We start from the raw sequence: 20462 nt of genomic DNA on the forward strand, positions 1-20462 counted from the left end.
GGGGAAGAATCACACACCCTTTTATGCAAAAAACGAACCCTGTTTGTTCCAAATCAAGTTATTATTGCCCAGACTTTCTCACGCCGACACGTTCACCCCGCAAGTAATTAAAAAGCAGCGGGTGGGAAGCTAACAAATGTATGACTTTGCCAACAACTCTGTGAAGAGTTGCCTTTTTATGAATTACAAGTCAAACCCTAAAGACCTGATTTCCAGTGAGGTCAGCGGGAGTTTGCCTAGGGACTGAGCAAAGGATCTCAGAATTTGGCAGAACACTTTAAAATAGGATCACACAAGCAAACTATATGTTTAGGCGTTTAAATCTAGTTTGCCAGCCAGAAAGCAACAGACTTTTTTTTTTAAACTCTCCATGAGTCTGACACGGAGTAAAATGATAGCAAAGAAGGTTCATCTGTTATCAGTTTGCAAAGAAACCATCCATTTTCCTTGGCTTCTCTGATTCTCCTAGGTCTGATTCCCTAGACTACAGTTTTTACCCATTGGCTCAAACAATGTAACACTCTTACACTATTGTTGTATTTCATAGTACATACAGGCTGCTTCTATTCAAAACTGTTTAACTTCTTGCTTCCAGCAATGCGATATTGTTCCATGGTTGTTATATTTTATCAAATAAACTTGGAATGATTTAGTGAAAATCTTTTTATTCCCAATTACCATATAACCATGTTAACATCATCAGCATTTAAGAGTGACACGGTCACTGCAATAATGATACTATTTTATTTTGTCTGCTACGTAATGAGAATATTCTGTGTATACACTTATACACAGGAGAGATAAAACTGTCCTCTAATCTTCCAATCTCTGGGAGACGGTTGTCGTTTTGTGGCTTGATTATTACAGATATAAAGTCCTGTACAAAAAGCAATCGCAGAAATAAATATTCACGCGCACACCCATGCACACACATACACGTTCATGTACTCCTCTGCGATTGCTGTTACAATAGACCTGACTTAAGCTATAGCTCTGATTTAAGCGTCTGCCAGAGGTAAACCTACTTGCCATCTCGCCTCTGCTCTCAATTTATCCCAATCATTTCAGGATTCCACCTTCCCCATTTTCTTCATTCGCTTTCTCGATCTTGCATCTTTTCTTCTGAAGTATATGTAGAAAACGACAGTTGAGGCTTTTAAAATATACGATCCCATTCTCTAATCCTTCCTCTCCGTGGAAAAACAAATACACCTGCAAGCCAGGAGCAAAGCGGCTGAGTTAGGAGCCCACATGAAAACATAAAAACAACTATAGGAACAAAGCATACGCCTAGTATTCTCTTCCTTTCCAGCCTGGGCTCCGGTGTGACAGCAACTTCCCCTCCGTGCCAGCTCTATCCTGCAGGACAAATGCAACGGCCAGAAAGGTAATAAAGTGAGCTGTGGACAAGGCACTTTGGCACAGCTGATTAGACCCTTGTCTTTCTCCTTGGCCTTCCCTCGGGTTCAGAGGAGCCGAGAACACTGGCCAGTCTTAAGTAACCATATTTCTTTTGCAACCGCTGCTTTCGAACCAGCGAGCTCTGCAGCATTCCCGTGCGTTTTGTGCTTCTCTCTTTCAGGTGCCCTTCGGTTAGCTCGCTTTTGTCCCGAATGATCTGGGACCAGTGACCACACGAGCTCACCTGTCAACAGAGACCTCAGCAAGAGCAGGTAGCGAACTTCAAGAGAAAGTTACTCCGTCAGAAAGCCGTGTCCTTATACATCCCTATAGCGCGCGCGTGTGTGAGGGGGGATTTTGTGTACCGATGTGTGTTTGTGTGGAAGCTGTGTGTTTATGACTGGGGTGCTAATACCAGGTACTAAAATGTGTAAATCAGTGTGTGGACGCGGATGTGCGACTCTGTGGGGGTCGCAATGTCAAAAGGCTTAAAACTCTGCAGACACTCTGTGCAGGAGGGCCGAGTATAGTGAGTTTTAGATTTAAAATAAAAATAGACCCGCCTGTTGCTCGGGGTTACTTGGAGATTTAGCGTCGAAAACGCAACATAAATGTCTGTCAGCCCTTTATTTGTTGAGCTGGGAGATAGTGTGCAAAGAGGCTTCCTTGCCAGCCTAGTTTGGACTGTGGGCTTGATCAGTAAGGGAAATTTATTGGGTATGAATTATCCATCGTAACTATTTCCAAAACGCTCCCCGGGAATGCTTCACAACAGTCAGAGAGACACGGTGGGTGAGGCGAGATCTTTTACTGGACCAGCTTCTGTTGGGGAGAGAGGAGCCTTGCAGCTTCCGAAGAGTTCTGAGTAAGCTGCAAAGCTCGTCTCTCTCCCCAACAGAAGTGGGTCCAATAAAAGCTATTACCTCACCCACCTTGCCTCTCTCATATCCTGGGACGGACACGGCTACACCGCCGCTGCATTTCACAACAGTCAGGTCTGGTTAGTGCCTGGGAAGAAGCGACGCCTGGAGCTGGTGGAAGGTCAGGGGCAGTTTTAATTCCAGAGGGGTGTCGCCTTGTGGGGGCGGGGGCACGCGGGCACTTGGCTGGCTTTAGAGAAGGACATTTCCTACCAAATCCTTGCTTTGGTGATTTTTAACTTTCGCCCTGAAAACAAAAGGAAGGCAGACCAAGCCCGGAACAACGGGCGGGCTTTGGGGCTGTACAACCCAAAGCCAACCAGGCTGAAGTCCTAGTAAAATGGAGGGGAGCTGGTGGCTTGTTTTATAGTCCAAGTGTATAATCAGATTTTTCTCTCTCTCCTGATAGAAAGCAGATTAATTTATGGAGGGAGAGCTAAGAGAATAATTACAGGGTGAAAGTAGTTAAATTTTATTTCGAGTCCCCAAAGGCAAAACCTGACATTTTATTGCAAACATCTGGAAGGTTTAAGAGGCTGGCATGGTGTTTGTTTAAAATACTAATAGAGATTTTTATTCTGTAAAAAACGAACAAAACCCCACTTAAAAACGCTTGGAACTGCAAACATTTCGCGGTGCTTCACTACTCAAAGCCTGAGTTGGACCCAGGAGAAGCGGTTGAAGGAGTCCGGTGTCAAATGGGTGCATAGTTATTAATTAGCTAATAATAAATAACAATACCGTTTGTGCAGGCTATAAAAAGAGAGTGTAGGCATATTTTTTTACAGCCACAATAAATAACCTTGCACAGCACAGGAAATTCACCTCTCTTGAAATTCCACTGGCAAACTGCAATTCTGCCTAAATTAATCTCGCCTTTTAAGCGCTGGTTTAAACATACTCCAATCCGCTTTAAAGACAATCTAAATTGTATTAAAGGCACGTAAATCATTCGCTCACATTATAAGGCAGCCTTCAGCCCACACCCGCTGACTAGCTTTAACATTGTTTTCAATTACTAGATCGAAAAATCCCCAGGCTAGCTCTGGCTGCTACAGGATTCTAGTTAACGTTTCTCGTTTTGTGTCTGAAACCAGCTCCTTTCCGCCTCGGAGAGCAGAACATCTGCACGGCTCTCCCACCCCGCAGCAGGCACCCCCATTTCTTTCTTGCATTAATATTGCCAGAGAGAAAGGAATATCTCCAGCTTGCACTGCGACGACTGGAAAGCTGGAGTCTGATTTGTTTATACACCCTCGGACCCGACCCTGCAACCCTGGGTCTTTATTCAGCGGAGCAGCTTCCTTGACAATGGGGGCTACTCCGGCAAATCAGGACTATTCGCCCCTTGAATAAGGATCAGGAATTTCCTATGAGATAGATACATTATTTTTTAATGAGGAAAGGTCAAATTCTGACACTAGTTCCTGCGGTAAATCCGGAGTAACTCCAAACTGACTTCAGTGGAGTGACTCCAGATTTACACAGCTGTAACCAAGATGCTGGTCCCAAATACTGCTCTTTTAGTTCACCCGAGCAGAACTTCAATGGGCCAAATGAATGCCTGAGGCAACTCCATTGAGTTTGACTTATTGACTTCGTTGTGGTGTGAATAAGGCACCAGGATTTGGCCCTAGACTTTTAAGAATGAATGGAGATCTCATTTTATGTTTGCTTCTGATTAGCGAGGACTCGCACAGACAACACTCCTTAACACACAAGAAGAAATCTTTGCAAGAGGGCAGCCTTTGTTTTCCCCATAACAACAACAAACAACAAACAACAACAAAAACAACAAGACTATTAAACTACTTTCTGTCGTGTGCAGTAACGGTGGCCACATTTTAGAGAAACAGAGGCATTTCTTTGCTTTGCGTTTCTGCTCTTGATTCAAAATCAATGATAAGCCGCTAACAGGTTGGGTGTTGTTGGTCACAACTTTGGTCAAATTTTCGACATTCATTAGAACTACGAATTTGCATTGTGCGCGTAAATTCTACAGGTCACAATGATACCAGGGAATTTTTACCTCTTTCTGTGCCTGCAAGATAATAAATATAAAACACAGCCCTATATTAATATATACTGATTGCATCCAAATTCTCCAGGAACTTTACCAAATGGAAATTAGTATCTGAAAATCTTGCTCCTTCTCAATTATTGGCAAACTTTGTGACTCTTTGAGTCTATAATTATCGGTTGTATGATTATGGGATGTAATCTATATATGCTAGCGGGTTTTGTAAATTTTATTTAAAAACTTGTTCCTGTAGCAGAACCTTTGAAACTAAAGGTTGTATAGCACATACAGATAGATAGATTAGAGAGAGAGAGTCAGAGAGTCTATATATCTTAACAATTATAATGAAAATTGGTAGATAATTTAAAAAACTATTGTCTACTAAACCAACACTTTTTTTTAAAGCCTGGGAAACGTATCTGAAGGAAATATAAGCTCAACATGTGATTTAAATATACTGCTTTTCAAATACAATTCCGTTTTGCTAAACTTCATAAGTGATTCTGTGTGTTCTTGATCTTTTTTTTCTTCTTCTTCTTCAAATCTACCTCCTAACTTGCGACTCTCCTGTAAAATCGTCCTGTCTGTCTCTGTCTCGCAGAAGAATGCTACCAGGCGTGCAGAAAAGAGGGAATCATTTTTCAGGAAATTTCTTCTCCCTTAGCTTTAGAGCGAAAACCCCTGGAAAACAATCGTATTTAAATAAATCTGACCTCTCCAGTTCCCTAAGAAAGTAGTAGTAGTAGTAGTAATAGTAGTAATAATAATAATAAATATAGCTTCCTCAAAACCTCCCTTCCGAATGGCCTCTTTGCAACCAGGGTTAGCTGAGAACGCCCTAAGCCCCAAATGGCATGCGATGCAGGGAAAGGCGAGAACACTCCAGTGCACCTCAGTTTGTCGCTGTGTATGTGCCTGGTGCTCAGCCCCTGTGGATGTGAGCTGTCGAAAGCGATATATTTTATTTTGAAACAAACAATTCCCAGTTCCCGCCCAGGAAAACTGCATCGAGTTTCCCCATGTTACTCAGCTGTTGAAATCACACCTTTCAGGTCTTTTATCTTTAAAACCTCTTCCTCACAAAGGTTATTGTTTTAACTTTACCAGAGGGCTACAGAGTATTGGGACAGTAAGAGAGATGTGAAAGCGTCTTTGATACCACACACGGACATGGAGGTGTGTGTGTTCAGCCCCAGAAACTGATCCATGGCTGCCTCAAAGTCAGGGGCCCTGGAACAATTTGTACAATGGGGAAGCTGAGAGCCATTGATCAAAACTGTAAAGCCTGTATAGGATGGGAACCACTTCCAGCCAGGAGGTGCTACAGCACCCCTAGTTCCAGCACTTATGACCAAAGTTTTCATTTCTGCCCACAAGTCTTTGGGATGGCGCATCCATCGCAAAAGTTAATTTAAAATTAGCCTAACCATGTCCAGCCGTTCTACCTAGTTTGAAAACAGCTCCAGGTCAGCCATTTCTCTCTTTTTTCCCCTGTGACCATCAAAATAAAATAAATAAATAAATAAAACAATCCGTTACTGAATTATAAGTGTCTATTACATTTTCCTCCTAATTTATTCGATGACGAAGATCCAATTATTATGTTGTTCGGCCTTCTATTTTTCTAATTTCTATTTTGTTGATATATTTTCCATGGTTCATTTATTATTTACTTCATAAAATGCTTAGCGTTATGTTTATCTGTCTATCTAATCATTCAAAATATGTTTCTTGCTGAGATACATTAGCGGAAACATAAGAGTTTTTTCTTGGTAAATCGAGTTATTTTTATTTTTACTGCGAACTCACTACCCAGATGGTTATACAGATGTATACTATTATTTATTTATGTGGCCTTTACCTGATTTTCTCTGGCGGGATAAAATTATACACTAGCAAAAGAACATGGAAAATCCAAATGTCAAAATACAAGGTAGTCCCAACGGCAGCAAATATTTACAACTAGGGCAAAATGGCGCAGTCAGTTTAACACCGCTTTCACAGCCCGATTGTTATCAAAATCACTTAAAAAGAGACACCATTCTCAGGGAAAACGGGTCTAATAAACAACGCCGTTATTTTTGAAAGGGAAACCACCACCACCACAACCACCACCAGCAGCAGCAACAAAGACAACAGCACGGCGTTTGAGGGCGTCCTGCAAATAGTCCCTCATCTTTAAGTCCCAGGTTTTAAGGCCCTTTCAAATACTATGTTTGGTGCTTTAGTGGCCAGAAGTCACTAAAAACCCTGGGTGCGCAGGGGATTAGATAAGCGTTGGAGTTGTTACCTCGCTGCCTTTATAGCTAGATTTTTTCCTGCACGTCTCCATTCTTTATAGAGTTAATTCTCCTCCAGGGCTCCAGGACCCACCAGGCCAAATTCCTAGCGCTCAAGCCTGAGTCTCCCTCCCCTCCTCATTGGGTTGCAGCTTTTGGGTTTCTCTCCTTCCCTTCCTCCTATTGGCCAGGGACTTTTTTTTTTTTGACAGGCGCAAGCAGCCTGCCTAACTCTTTGGAAAAAAATTCCCAGAAGTTTGTATCAATCAGAGGGAGGCAGAAGGGAAAGGAGAGGAAAAAAAAAAGATGAAATCCAGCCTGCAATCCCTCTGAGCAAGTGCTGAGGACCTGGGCTGCCCACTCTCGCCCGGCCCTGCCTCATGTAGAGCCTACAGAGGACTCAGGGCTCTTCTGGAGGCGCAGCTGGGGAGGGGCTGGTGGGGAGAGAGGCGACGGGCTTTGCCTCTGCTCCCCAAGCTCTGCCTTCCGAGCCCCTGGTTGCTCCTCTGGCGCGGCTCCGGGCTGGGGGCTAAGATGAGTGAGCGGAGAAGATCTGCAGTAGCCCTCAGCTCCCGGGCTCACGCTTTCTCGGTAGAAGCCTTGATTGGGACAAATAAAAAGCGGAAACTGCGAGACTGGGAGGACAAGGGGTTGGATTTGTCCATGGAGAGCCTCAGCCCCAATGGCCAGCTAGGGGAGAACGAAGACCCGACCCAGTGCCTGGACCTCAACCCCGGTTAGTGAGCCGCCTTTTCTATCCCCACCCCGCTTCCCTCCCGTTAGCTAAAGAGCCACTCGCAGCCGCCTGTACGCGGCCCGGAGCAGCCGCGGGCCCCTTCGCCGGGCGGCAGAGCCTTGCACAGCCCAGTCTCCTGCAGGCTGGTTTGCGTAGAGGGGAGCCAGGGGGGAATGTCTCCCACCCAGCCGAGACTCACTTTCTCTGGCTCTGACAGCCCCCAGGCGGGTCCCGGCTCCGCTGCTTCTCCCCCTGCTCTCTCTAGCGCGCTGGGCACTGCTCGGACACACGCCTTTCCTTGCTCGGCCGCTTTGCAGGGCGCTGAGCGATTTCCTGCGCCGCTAAGCAACTAGTGCCATTTCTGAGCGGGCCACGGTGTACTGGAGTGTGGGGGGTTAATCCTGTGGGTCGAGTAGGTTCCCCCCGGTTCCGCACTCCCAAGCACGCTCTGTGATCTGCCTCGCCTGTAAACCCTCCTCCCCCGGCTTTTGCAGACACTTTGCTCCTGCGAGCGCGCTAGGAAAACAAAAGTGCCCAGTCCGAGGCGAACAGCTGTTGGCAGGAGGCGAAAGCTCCAGCCGGGCTGACTGAGCAGGGATTGCGAGAAACGCCCGTGCTGGGGCTGGCCAGTGAAAGCAGCACAGCAACGCGGGGAGCAGCAGGCGTGGGTAAAATGCCCTGTGCAGCAAAGCAGCGAGCGCCGCGCGCCCGCCCTGAGCCTTACCAGAGGGCTGGGGCCTAATCCTGACCCCGGGGAGGCCAACGGGCAAAGTGCCATTGAGTGTGGAGGCGGCAGGATCGGGCCCCGGAGGGATCTGGCGCTCGTGCCCCGCTAGAGCTCTGTGCTGCAGAGAGGCTCCAGCGCTGTAGGGACAGGCGCGCAGCAGCCAGCCCATGCCTCAGACCGACAGCCCCGGGCCATACGGGCCCGTCCCCCTTTGCGCGGGGCTCGCCCCTACTTTCAGTGGGGAGCTCTGCTCCCGGCCAGGCAGCCAGTTGTAATGATCTCCCCGCTTGCGCCCTGGGCCTGGCCCTCCTCGATTCCAGCCTTTCTGGTAGAAAGGGAAAGGGAACGAAATGAAATACATTAAAATACGGCGTAATTTAAAGAAAATATTAATTACACTAATAGATTCAATACTGTCTACGTGCATTCAATGACATACTGCGTAATATATGGAAAACAACCCCCGGGGTTAACAACACAAAAGGTACAAGACAGGCCGGTTGGCCCCAGCTCGAATTCCTGCTGTGGATTGTTTGAAAGAACAGGCTGGATTCTCTTACTCAGTTTTCACTAGTTTAAAAAATTAAAATCTTGACTTAATTAAGAGATTTGCCTGAGTAAAAAAATTAAACTATTGTCCCTTGGTGATTTTACTCATGCCTAATCTCCATTTTAAAAAGCAAATGTATTCCATAGAAGTCCCTGTCTGTAAATGTACTCAGGGAATACAGAAGTACAGATCAATGCCACGGCTAGAGCTACGGGGGGAAAGAAAATAGACACTGGGTGAAAATTATTCCTTTTCACCAGATGAACAACCATCTTGCTAGGTTAGTTGCCTTCGGCTTTTTGCGGCTACACAATCTCTTAAAATGCGAATTACAGCAATTTTTATTATGATTATTATGATTAGGGGCGAAAGGGAATTCTATATAATTTCCAAATCACTTTTTGTGTCTGGGGGAAAAAGGTAGAGTTTTCTGTTAATCGCTGAAAAAAATCACTTCCTCCCGTACTCACTTGAACCCACGATACTTTGGGACCCAAATACTTATTTTTTTGTACAATTTTAAATGATTACATAAAGATCGCTTTTCTCAAATCCAGCATAAAAATCGGACAGAAAGGTACTGTTCAAAATTTTACAATTGTAAAAAAGGATTTTAAAAAAAGGAAGGTGGAAAAATACTGAAAATTCTAGAGACCCTTTCCCCCTCCCTCCAGCTCTCAAGGAATTGTTATTTTTATTATTAATAATAGTAATCTGAATTGCAACAACATCAATTTCTTCTTCCTCTGAAACTCAGAGACCTGCCTAAAATTTTATGATTAGGGAATTCCCTGAAGAAAATGCTCCCTAGCAATGAGAAAAAGTGGAGACAAGAATAAAAAAAAAAAAAAAAAAAAAAAAGTAAATCAAGTTTACAAATTATTCCTCAGGAAAATCAATCAATCAATCAATCAATCAAATCCCTTCTCCAGTAATCTGGCACATCTGAGTGTTATCCCGTTTTTCGTTATTTTAATTTCCAATTAATACCCTCTATTGGAGGCTACACACAAAACATAAGACTGTTTAACTTGTCCATTTCTGCATGAATTTGGAATAAAGTGAGACACCCCAAAGAGCCAGACTGGAAAGCGGGTAAACACGGCTGCTAACGTCTGAAATATTGGAAAGCAAAGTGTTTTCATAAAGCACAGCAAATCAAGACCAGATTTTAAAATCATTTTTAGGGTGCTAGTATACATTTAAAAAAAATCTGAGAGTGCAATTTGCACCGTCACTTCATTAAATCCATTCAGTCCAAATCTACTGTAGTTTTCCTTTGCTGCTGGTGAAAATAGATTAGCTGTTATAGATAGAAATATCTCTATCTACATATACATGTATAGCATATACCATGCTTATTTACAAAAAAAAAAATTACCAATTAAATGCAAACTTTGAAGCTAAAGTATTTAAATCTTAATAAATCTCAAAAGGTGCATTAGAAGTTAAATAAAAAAGATAATACCCCAAACTCAAAGTCCTTGCATCAAATATTACAGCAAATAATCAACAATGTTGTACGTTGACAATGGATTTATTATTATTACTTCCCATAAATTCCATATTTTCAAGCCAATTTTTGTTAAAAGTTTTCCGTTATCTACCAGGGTTTATTTTTATTTTTATTAAATTGAAATTAAAGAAACAAAATTGGATGTCGAGAGGTTTTAAAATCACGATAATTAGGTCGAGCATGAATATTATAAATAATAAGTAATCAATACTTAATAACCAATAATTAATAGTACTTCATGCTAACATATTGCGGTGTCTGTCTGTATAGACTAATATTTAATGGAACCCGGGCGTAGCTGGGACTCGTTTGATACTTCAATTCCATATTTTTCTCTTTGTTATCAAGGCGACCGGGGTTTGGGTTTAATGTGGAATAGCTGAGGTGTTAACGCCTCTCCCCGGAGATCCGCCCGAGCGAGGTGGATGACTGTATGTTGTCAGGATTGCTTGTGAATTTCGTGTTCTGGGACCCCTATCCCCTTCCCTAAAGAAACGAAGCTAATGCTGGTGTTGCTGCCTCACGCTGCGTCTCATTTTCATTCTTGTTTGGAAGCTCCTTTTTTGCGACTCTCTCGGTGAATCTTACAAAAGCCATTCCGCACAAAACCACGTGCACTGGGGAGCCAACCCTTTTCACATTCACACATCTCCCTTTCGGTTAAACAAACCACCGAGTATTGGGACTTCCCGGCCATGCCCAAGGCCTCGCATTAGAGTGTATTCAACAGCAATGAGACCTGAGATCCCAAGCTGGACAGAGCCCCACCTTCTCCTGAAGTGAAGGGCAATATCTGCTGCCCGGATGTGCCCTGTGGAGGGGGAGAATGATTTGGATAAATCTTCTAGGTTTATAAAGATCTCTCCAGTAGATGCAAGTTATTAATGCCTTAGCAATGAATCTTGTCGTCAGAGTTAATGTGCTGTTTTATGAGACTCAGTTTACACAAGTCTGAAGCTGGATTCGAATCACAAAGTTATGGAAAGGCATTCTGGATTAAACCCCCCTCGCGGGTGAACGGGGTTGTTCTGAAATATGCACACGGCATGGCAGGGGCTGTGTGGAGACTTTCTAAGTGAGTGTGTGTGACACACAGAGAGAGATCCGGCGGCCAATGCCGGTTTTTCCTGAGTGAAGAGTAGAGGATGGAGCACTACATGAATGTGCGCGCACTGGGTGAGGAGCCAGGGACTGGTTTATTCTGTAATTATGTGATCAGCGCAGAGTCTTAGAAAGGAAAAACGCCCCACAACTGTCAACAAATCCTTAAAAATGCGCCCTTGCTCCAGTCAGTGGCCATAGCAGTTACACACACACACACACACACACCCGGCACGCAGCGAACCCCAATTCCGCTCTTCTGCGCAGGGCCCGGAGCCCAGGCCTTAGACACATAACGGGGGGATGGCTCAGGATCTCCACTGCAGTTTATCCCCACCACCCCGCATAGCTCCGGTGGATGGCTGGGCCGAGCAGGCCGGCTGGGGGCGAGCCCGGAGGAGCAGGACGCCCGCTGGGTCTCAGAACTGGCCTTGTCCTGCAGCCACGCGGCCGAAGCGCCAGGGGCGCGGGCGCAGGGAGCGGGCCTAGGCGCCGGGGCAGCAGGCAGGCGGGGTGTGTGCGCGGTACTGCTATGGGTTTGCCTTGCATTGCCCGAGCCGCTGGGTGCGTGTGCAGGGCCGTCTGCGTGCGGCTGGGCGAGGGGCGGATGAAGGACAGACCAAGGTAGCCCGGGGCTACCCTAGAGCGCAGAGAAATGGCACAGGGAGCTGCCCGGGGCTGGGAGCTAATGGAGAACGTAGCCTGCCCACGCCTGGCAGGAGGCAGGCGCTGAAATCAGCTCTGAGCAGGGCTCCGGCACATGCACAGTCTTGGCTGAAAGGACTCTTCTGTCTGGGCCGCCGCACGGCTCCGGCGGGGGCTTCCCTCGGGGCCTGGGGTGCGGCGGAGCGGGCTGTAGTGGGCTGGACGGGTTAACACGTAGGTGTTGGCTGCGCTCCCGGGGCCAGGCGTTGGGCTGGGTGGAGAGTGAGACCCTGCCGGGAGCAGAGCAGCTGCAGGCGGCCAGAGGGAAGCTCAACACCCGGATCCGCGAGCCTCCCAAGCCCTGCAAGCCTCCTCCTCTCTTGCTGCCCGGCCCCCGGCCCTGCTCACACTGCGGCCCCAGCAGCCGGACCCCCCTAGCCAAGGGTTTGCAGTGGCTCCAGAGCTGAGCTCGCGGCCGAGGGGAGCAATGTCGCCCCATGACTCTGGGCCAGAGTGCTGCAGATTAACTGCTGTAAGGGCCTGGCCTTGACCTGCCCCGAATGACCTCGTCTAGAGCACTCCCATGTGCACTTGGCACAGCGCTGCGCTGCAAACTTTCATGAGTCGGAGTGTTCTGTGCCTCTGGGAAGTGAGTAAATATTATCCGCATGTCAGAGATGGGGAAAACTAGCTGTTGGGTTAAATCAGACACTGAAATGCCCAGTCCAGTAACGGTTTTAGACAATCAATTAACACACGTCCCTGGTATCTCTGGGTTTCCAGGTATTTGTAGGCTAAACATGATCAGCGCTAACGTCCTGAGTGTGTCAATCACTGTATCTTTCCATCCTTTATGTATAATTTATTCATCATCATTTACAGCTGTATCTTTCATTAGTGATGGTGTGAAATTAGCAGGCTGGGGGGAGAGTTTAGTGAGCTCATCTGCTCATCAGAAATTTGTGATTGAAGTTTTTGTGGGTACATTCGAAATCTGGATTTTCCTTTGAAGCACAGTTTTTCTCTCAGTTGCCTACGCTGTACTTTTAGAGATCTACACAGGCCCATTATCTGTATTAGAGAGAGCGAGCAAGAACACAGGGGCGTGGTAAGCGTTTTTACTCTTTGAGTTTAAGATAGCCATACTACAAGCAGAGAAGCCACCAGTGAAATATGCACATTTCCCTAAACAAATGCCTGTAACACCTTGATACTACACAGTCCTCCTGGATATTGTTTATGCCACATATTTTACAGAAGAAAACATTTGAGAAATGTTTGAGAGTTTTACATTTTGTCAAATTCGGTCAGCATTTCATATCCTTCTTCCTGTCAAGGCATGCAGCCTAGTTACTGTGGGGCTTTAGAGGGAGAGAAAATAATGCATTTTAGAAAGATCTAAAAAAAAGCTCCACTACACTGTCCTAATTTTATGGTGTGATGACTTGTGTCCTACCAAGATTAGGGACAAAAGCGTTACACCCTTGGCAAGGGGGGAATTCCCAGGTCCTTTCCAATGGTATAAAGCTCTTATGCCTAGACTTAAGTATTCATGAGCTATTTATCTTAAACGTGCTCCTGGACTGAATACTGACCATCTTGCACTTTAGCATCATGTAATTTTGTGGCGGAAATTCCAGACTTTGAGGAAAGGAGGTGCTGCTTCCGTTATACAAGGCGCTGGTGAGACCTCATTTGGAGTACTGTGTGCAGTTCTGGTCTCCTATGTTTAAAAGGGATGAACTCAAACTGGAACGGGTACAGAGAAGGGCCACTAGGATGATCCGAGGAATGGAAAACCTTTCCTATGAAAGGAGACTCGAGGAGCTCGGTTTGTTTAGCCTAACCAAAAGAAGGCTGAGGGGGGATATGATTGCTCTCTTTAAATATATCAGAGGGATATTTGGGGTCGGGAAGGAATTTTCCTCCAGGGTAGATTGGCAGAGGTCCATTGATGGACGTAGCCTCCATGGGCCTAAGCTGCAAAATATGGTTCCAGCTTTGATTGTTTAGAGTTGAGTTTTGGTTAAGACCTATCTGATAGAGTGTGGTGAGGCAACCCAGGCAGAGGAAAAGGAGTTGGGAAACTTCAGTTCCATTCTTAATTCTGCCACTCACTTGGTGTGGAACATTATACAGGTCAAGTTTACGTTCTGTGCTTCAGCTTGCCCATCTGTAAAATGAGGTGTATGAAATCTACCCCCCTTTGTGATCTGCAGATCTCAAATGCTGTCTTAGAATTAAGTGTTAGATAGAAAGCTCTAAATGTGTAGTTGAGCAGAAGTGGCTGAGACTATGATAGTCTGTACTGTATTTGATAATTTGAGGAAATAATGAAAATGTAACCTCCAGGACATGTATGCTCCCCCTGCGCTTTGCCCACAGAGTGGACGCTATTGCTGTCAGAAGGTGACATTGTAGAGAAAAGGAGATGGAGCTGTCTAGATGGGAACCAGGAGTTCAGTGTGGGAGCTCAGACTAGGTTTGTATTGCTCAAGTTCATCCAACCTTGACCTTTCATTCTTGAGAAAAGAGCGAGTGAGTGAGAAGGGTTTATCGCTACAGTAATCTCTATCTTATTGAATTGGTGGGCTCCGCTGTCATGCCTGTTAAACTCTTCCTGCAAGGAGGTGGATTGTTCACACTGAACTAAGACTGCAGGTAATGGAATAATATGAAAATATCTAGGAATTGTTTCCAAGACAGTAGAGTCTTAGAAAAGAGACAGCATGTCAAACAATGTCTTGCTTTCTTTGTTACTTATTTTGAATATCCAAAACTATCCAAAATTATTCCATCTGCAGGAAGTGGGAAAAGGTGGGAATTCAAAGGACATTCTCGTCTGTGACGAGATCTCAGGGAAAATCTAAAGAGCTTCTATTACAGGCACAAGTCAAGTAACTTCCTACTAACCATCCATCATGTCTCCCTCCTCCCACTTCAGGCTGAGCTCTTATATCAAATATCAGCTTAGCTAGTCTCCCTAAGGCAGAGGTGTCCTGGTCTATCTATATCTGTCTTTACAGAAAACTGATGCTTTTTTCAGATGGAAAAGCAAGAGAGAGATCGAGAGATCCTGGCTCAGTGCAGGGGATGGATTAGATGACCTCTTGAGGTTCCTTCGAGCCCTACGTTTCTATGATTCTACAATTCTAAGTCTGGTACCTCCAGAAAATAACATTTCTATTGCAGTAGAGCCTGATCCTGCAAACCCCTCTTCATGAGTAAGAATTACTCACACAAGTGAAGTATTCCTATTGAAGTCAATGGATTTCTTGCATGAAACAAGGTTTGCAGTCTTGGGCCCTCAAGGACCAACATGCTTTTTAAATCTCTCTCTCTCTCTCTGAGTCCTGGTCTATATTATAAAATGTGCTGGTGTAACTAAACCCATTAAAATCAATGTAATTACACCAGGGCAAACCACTAATGTACATGTACTGAAACTGGTTCAAAAAGCACTTCAACCAATTTATGCTTTAAGCTAAATCAGTTTAAGTGCAATGTAAACCAGTTTAAGTGCATCTATAGCAGGGGTTTATGCTGGTGTAACTAAATCAATTTTTTAGTTACATTGGTGGGAGTTTTCTACTATAAGAACATAAGAATGGCCACACTGGGTCAGACCAAAGGTCCATCTAGCCCAGTATCCTGCCTTCCGACAGTGGCCAATGCCAGGTGCCCCAGAGGGAATGAACAGAACAGGTAATCATCAAGTGATCCATCTTCTGTCGCTCATTCCCAGCTTCTGGCAAACAGAGGCTAGGGACACCATCCCTGCCCATCCTGGCTAATAGCCATTGATGGACTTATCCTCCATGAACTTATCTAGTTCTTTTTTGAACAAGTTATAGTCTTGGCCTTCACAACATCCTCTGGCAAGGACTTCCACAGGTTGACTGTGAGTTGTGTGAAAAAATACTTCCTTTAAGTATTAGTATACTATAAAAAAGGCTTCCTAGATTATCATAGTTTCCCAGAAGGGCTGGGTTTCTCAGTACCTAGCAATGGAATTTTATTAGTTTGTGACCAAATATTAGTGCTCAAACATGTTGTGCAAACACTTTTAATGATATTGTACGGTTTGTAGCAGGGGAGAGGGAAGCATTTAATATTAAATAGTAGAAGCAGAGATGAAATGATGAGAATTTGCTAGTCAGGGTCCATGGTGTTCCCAGCTTTCATTTAATCTTTTCGGTTGAACCACATTAGCCTTTTAAATGAATGAATGAACGAACAAACACTTCCACCTTTGCTAAAAATGGTACATCTCCACTGGCAGCAACAACAACGGGAATCATAGTGTAAACAGGACTCCAGGCAGCCCTTCTCTTTTAAAGCGCCTCGTCATCTAACCCTGCTTAGAGCTGGTCTACACAACACAATGTTAAAAATATTGGCATTCTCCCATACCATATCTACACGAGGGCTTCCACAACTACTATCACTAATAGTGATGCACTGAACATTGTTAGCAACACTGGGGCCTTTGAACCTCAGTTTCACCCTCTGTAAAATACAGATAATAATATGAACCTAATTGATTGGTACAGCACTTTGAGATCCTTGGGTAGAAAATACTTCTTCTTCTTCTGGTAATGTTTGTAAGGCCCTATAGTGACAGTGGCTAGAGAAATGCTAAGTGTTATTATTGTAAAATTAAACTGAAATGTTACTAGAAGCCAGTAAAGATATTTTAAAACTGTAACATGATCAGAAAACCTACGTCCAGTTAAAGCTCTATCAGCAGCATTCATACCAAATACAATATTTTAACTGAGTAGATTGGCAGACTAGAAAATGATGAGTTACAAAATCATTCGGAGAAGTGACAAAAGGATTAGAAAAATTAATATCTTCATGTGCCATTTGCTAAGTAACCCTATTGATCTGACAATATTGTGAAGATGGTGTGAAGAAGACCCAGTGACAGATGCAAAGTAGTTGTCCAAAGATTGCTTCAGAGACAATGTAAGATCTAAAATGTTTATATTTGTAAATATAAATTATGATTGTAATGTAGGCCAGAGTGAGGCCAGCAAATACTTCAGGCCAGCGACTAACAGTTTGTCTTCTTAAGATTTACTTTCATGTTGACATCTAACCTGTCTCTGTTTCCCCACCACACTGACAAGGGCCCTGCCTTCCATGATGGGCACTTAGGAAACACCTAGAGCATTGTCAAATGGACATCCCCAGTAACATCCCCAGCAGGCAGGAAGCTGTTGGGCATAGCTTGGAAAGAAGTTACTGCCAACCAGCCTTAAAATAACGGATTTACGGTTTCTGAAGAATAGCTTACAAACTGATACAAGTTATATTAATAATCAGCACATTTCTGTGGACGTGGTCCTAATATTGAGGCCTTGGTGCTCAGTGAATTAGTGCACCAGCACCTCACCTTACCTTTGGAGAGCTGCATTCAACACTAGACTAGGTCACAAGGGAACATAAATTTGGTGGTCTCTCATCAAAAATTCTAATAAACATCTGCACACATTGCAAAAACTCCACATAATTTATACAACTGAGCTGCTGAAGATGTCCCAGGATTGTAATAGGGATGCAGATCAGGACTGAGGGAGTTTCGGCAGAGCGATTTGTAGAAGTTTGCATAGCAAATTGCATGCACTATACCTGCCTCAAGGCCATACTGTTAGACCCTAGCACTGTTATGATTTTCAATTAATCAATACATTAAGAAAATAAAACTAATGTTAGAGAGTGGCTGGATAATTATCTCACAAGTGCAGCGTCACAAGTTCCATCGGCAGGGAAGAATCACAATTCCAAACTCAGGGTTACAGTTTATAAACCCCTTTGTGGTTTCACAAGCCTAAACCTCATACTTAATAATCTTTATAATACAATATTATCAGACTGTCTATTGAACTGATCTGGACTGCCACACACCAACGCAAAGCTCACAATCGGGAGATGTCAGAATGACTCTGGTTTCTCCAATCAGTCTCGCACCACCAACAATTCTTGTGGACTTCACATTGGGAAGTGTATTTACCTTGTGCAACTCTCCTGGGCTGTAGATAGCCATGTCCAACATGGGGCTCAGGAAGGAGAGTTCTGTCCATTCCCTCATCCCATTTGCTTCTTTCAGGAGAATTAGACTGAAGGTGATTTTCTCACAGTTACTAGGAGCCAGCTTGGTGCTTTGATGAGCTTCAATCCCATTCAGAAATCCTTTCATAAGATCGAAGATGTTATTTGTTTAAATATCAAGGTGTTCTGGCTTGTTTATGACCTTTACAAATCACATTTTATGTAACTTGGCTCCCAGATCTTCCCAGAGCTGTCCTGCTATCCCTACATCTTAGTCTGTGCTTCTGAAATCATTCGGATGTGCATTACATTTCACCTGGTTTTATTCTGCCATCAGCACTCCTGTGTATCTGGGTGAGAAAAGTACAGGAAATAAAATGAATAGGATCTGCTCATGTTCTCACAGTAGCTAACAGCAACACTCCCACTGGTTTCCGTGGGAGCAAGGTCTAGCCCATACATTATACCAAATGCTGCCTAAGCTTAAATAAACCTCCATGAAATAATTGAGATGGGTGATCATAAATCTTTAGGCAACATTTCCTTTTGCAAATGTAGCAATTGCTTCTGAAATTACTCTTTTTATGTATTTACCAGACACACACAGGGCTGTGATACTTTGGTCTAATTCTGACTGTTGGGTTTAATGTGTGGGTGGCTGAGTGGTACGGGTGACCTGTGATATACAGGCAGTCAGGCTGGATGATCTGGTGGTCCCTTTTGGTCTTAAACTCTGACTGTGATATACATCATTTAAAAATGAAATGAAGTAACAAAGTCCCTATTCTTTATCATGTTGTGCCGTATGATAAACCTAAAGTTATGCTGAAGCCTTGTTTACCTGCTAGCTACTGTATTAGGGACAGGTCCTGTAAGGTGCTGAGCACCCACCACTCACAGTAGCTTTATGGTGCTGACCTTTTAGATCTGAGCCTTTTTGGCCTAATTTTCAGAGGTGCTGATCATCCAAAATTCCCACTGAAATCATCATGACCTCTTCCTTGGGCAGTTCCCCGGGGTCTCAACTACTCCAGTCAGGCATTCACCACCAGCCACTGCCCTCCCCATCTGTGGAGTCACCACGTGTTCCTGATTTGTGTACTGGCATCTCTCTCTGGTGTGCTGAGATGCTGGATCAATCATAGAGAAAGCTAGAGGAAAGCTAGAGGTTAGATCCACAAAGGGACTTAGGTGCCTCATTGCCACTTAATGCAGCTGAGATGCACTTTTGCCACTCAGATCCTCAAAGCCACCTCTCAGCCACTGCCTAACTCTGCCTAACGCTGTAGGCCTCTAAATTCCGATGGAGCCTAAGGCTACCTCTACACTACACACCACTTTGTGTGGTATGGAAGGGCTGCGTAGTTACACGCCACGCTGGAAAACACACTGTGTCCCCACTGCTGTGTGTAGCTACACGTATCAGTGAAAAGCTCTGGCAGGACAGGAGGGAGCATTTCCCCATTGTATCCCCACTGCCGGAGCCTTTCCCTGATGCCCGACTCTTTCCCTGCAGCGGGGGAAGGCTCCAGCAGCAGGGTAGCAGCAGGGTAATCTCTAAAAATATTAAAAATTGTATTAAAATATGTACTAAAAATAGCAATGTAGATGGGAAAGCCTGGCTCGGGCTAGTAGAGAGCCATGTAAGGTATGTACTCGGGTTCATACCCACAGCCTTCAGGTGTGTCTGTACTCTACTCACCTCACCATCTACACTGCTACTTAAACCAGTGCTGGGGGGCTGCCTGAGTACATATTCTACATGTCGCCAAAGGAAGTTTCCATTGGTGGGCATGTGCACAGCTGACTTGAGTCCTGATGCTGCTGAGTTGCTTGGTACTCTGGCTCATACCTAAGCCCTGGTGGGATTCTCAAACTAGGTATTCCCTCACCTGCATGGTCCAACCTGGCAGGCGTGTTCAAAGCATGTTTAGCCCCCACAAAAGATGGTTGGGGGTGATTAGCTCACAATGTTTTGGGGCTTGTGCATGTATGTATGCATAAATATCCACCGAATACTCAATAGGCCAGAGCTAGAGCACTCCCCTTGGATATGGGATAACTGGGTTCAAGACCCTACACTAAAAATTATTTCTTCACACTGGAACAGCTTCAATGAGTAATTGAGAGGGGCCAGAAAGACACCTTCCCCCCTGCTAAGAACACCCAATAGCCTGGTAGTCAGGTACTCTGCTGGGATATGAGAAATCCCAGTTCAAGGCCCTCCAGCCCAGAGTTTGGTGCCTACTTCCCTTTGACGAATGAGGCTTTGGCCCCACCCCTCTCCTTGTCATTTCCTACTGGTTATCTTAGACAGCTTCCTGCTCAATCTGCAATCTTCTGAGGATCCCTTTCTTAAGCACGTAACTCTCCTTATGTATTGTATTTGGAGTGCCTAGGAATCCTAGGCTGAGGCTTCCCCTGGGTGGCAGGGTGCCTAAAATTAGGTATTGCAATGCTTACACCTCTTTGTGGCTCTAGGTCTGTGTGACTGCTTTTAGCAAATGAAA

The 20462-nt window shown here is 44.7% G+C and overlaps 1 protein-coding gene across 2 annotated transcripts in view; it reads left to right on the forward strand.

The window, feature by feature from the left end:
* Positions 1 to 2396: 2396 nt before the first annotated feature.
* Positions 2397 to 20462, forward strand: part of TBX15 (T-box transcription factor 15) — a 146346-nt gene continuing 128280 nt past the window's right edge. The window contains exon 1 of one of the 2 annotated variants that reach the window (XM_024217743.1): positions 2397 to 2442. Coding sequence is in view for 1 of the 2 variants with exons in the window: in XM_024217742.2 (XP_024073510.1) it covers positions 7155 to 7356 (202 nt within the window). In the remaining variant the exon portion in view is untranslated. Of the gene's footprint in view, positions 2443 to 6887; positions 7357 to 20462 lie in introns of those variants that run through there. The other variant, XM_024217742.2, reaches the window with a different exon arrangement.

This window comes from Terrapene carolina, unplaced genomic scaffold (genome assembly GCF_002925995.2).
Source record: "Terrapene carolina triunguis isolate 2854851 unplaced genomic scaffold, T_m_triunguis-2.0 Scaffold242, whole genome shotgun sequence".
NCBI classification, from domain to species: Eukaryota; Metazoa; Chordata; order Testudines; family Emydidae; genus Terrapene; species Terrapene triunguis.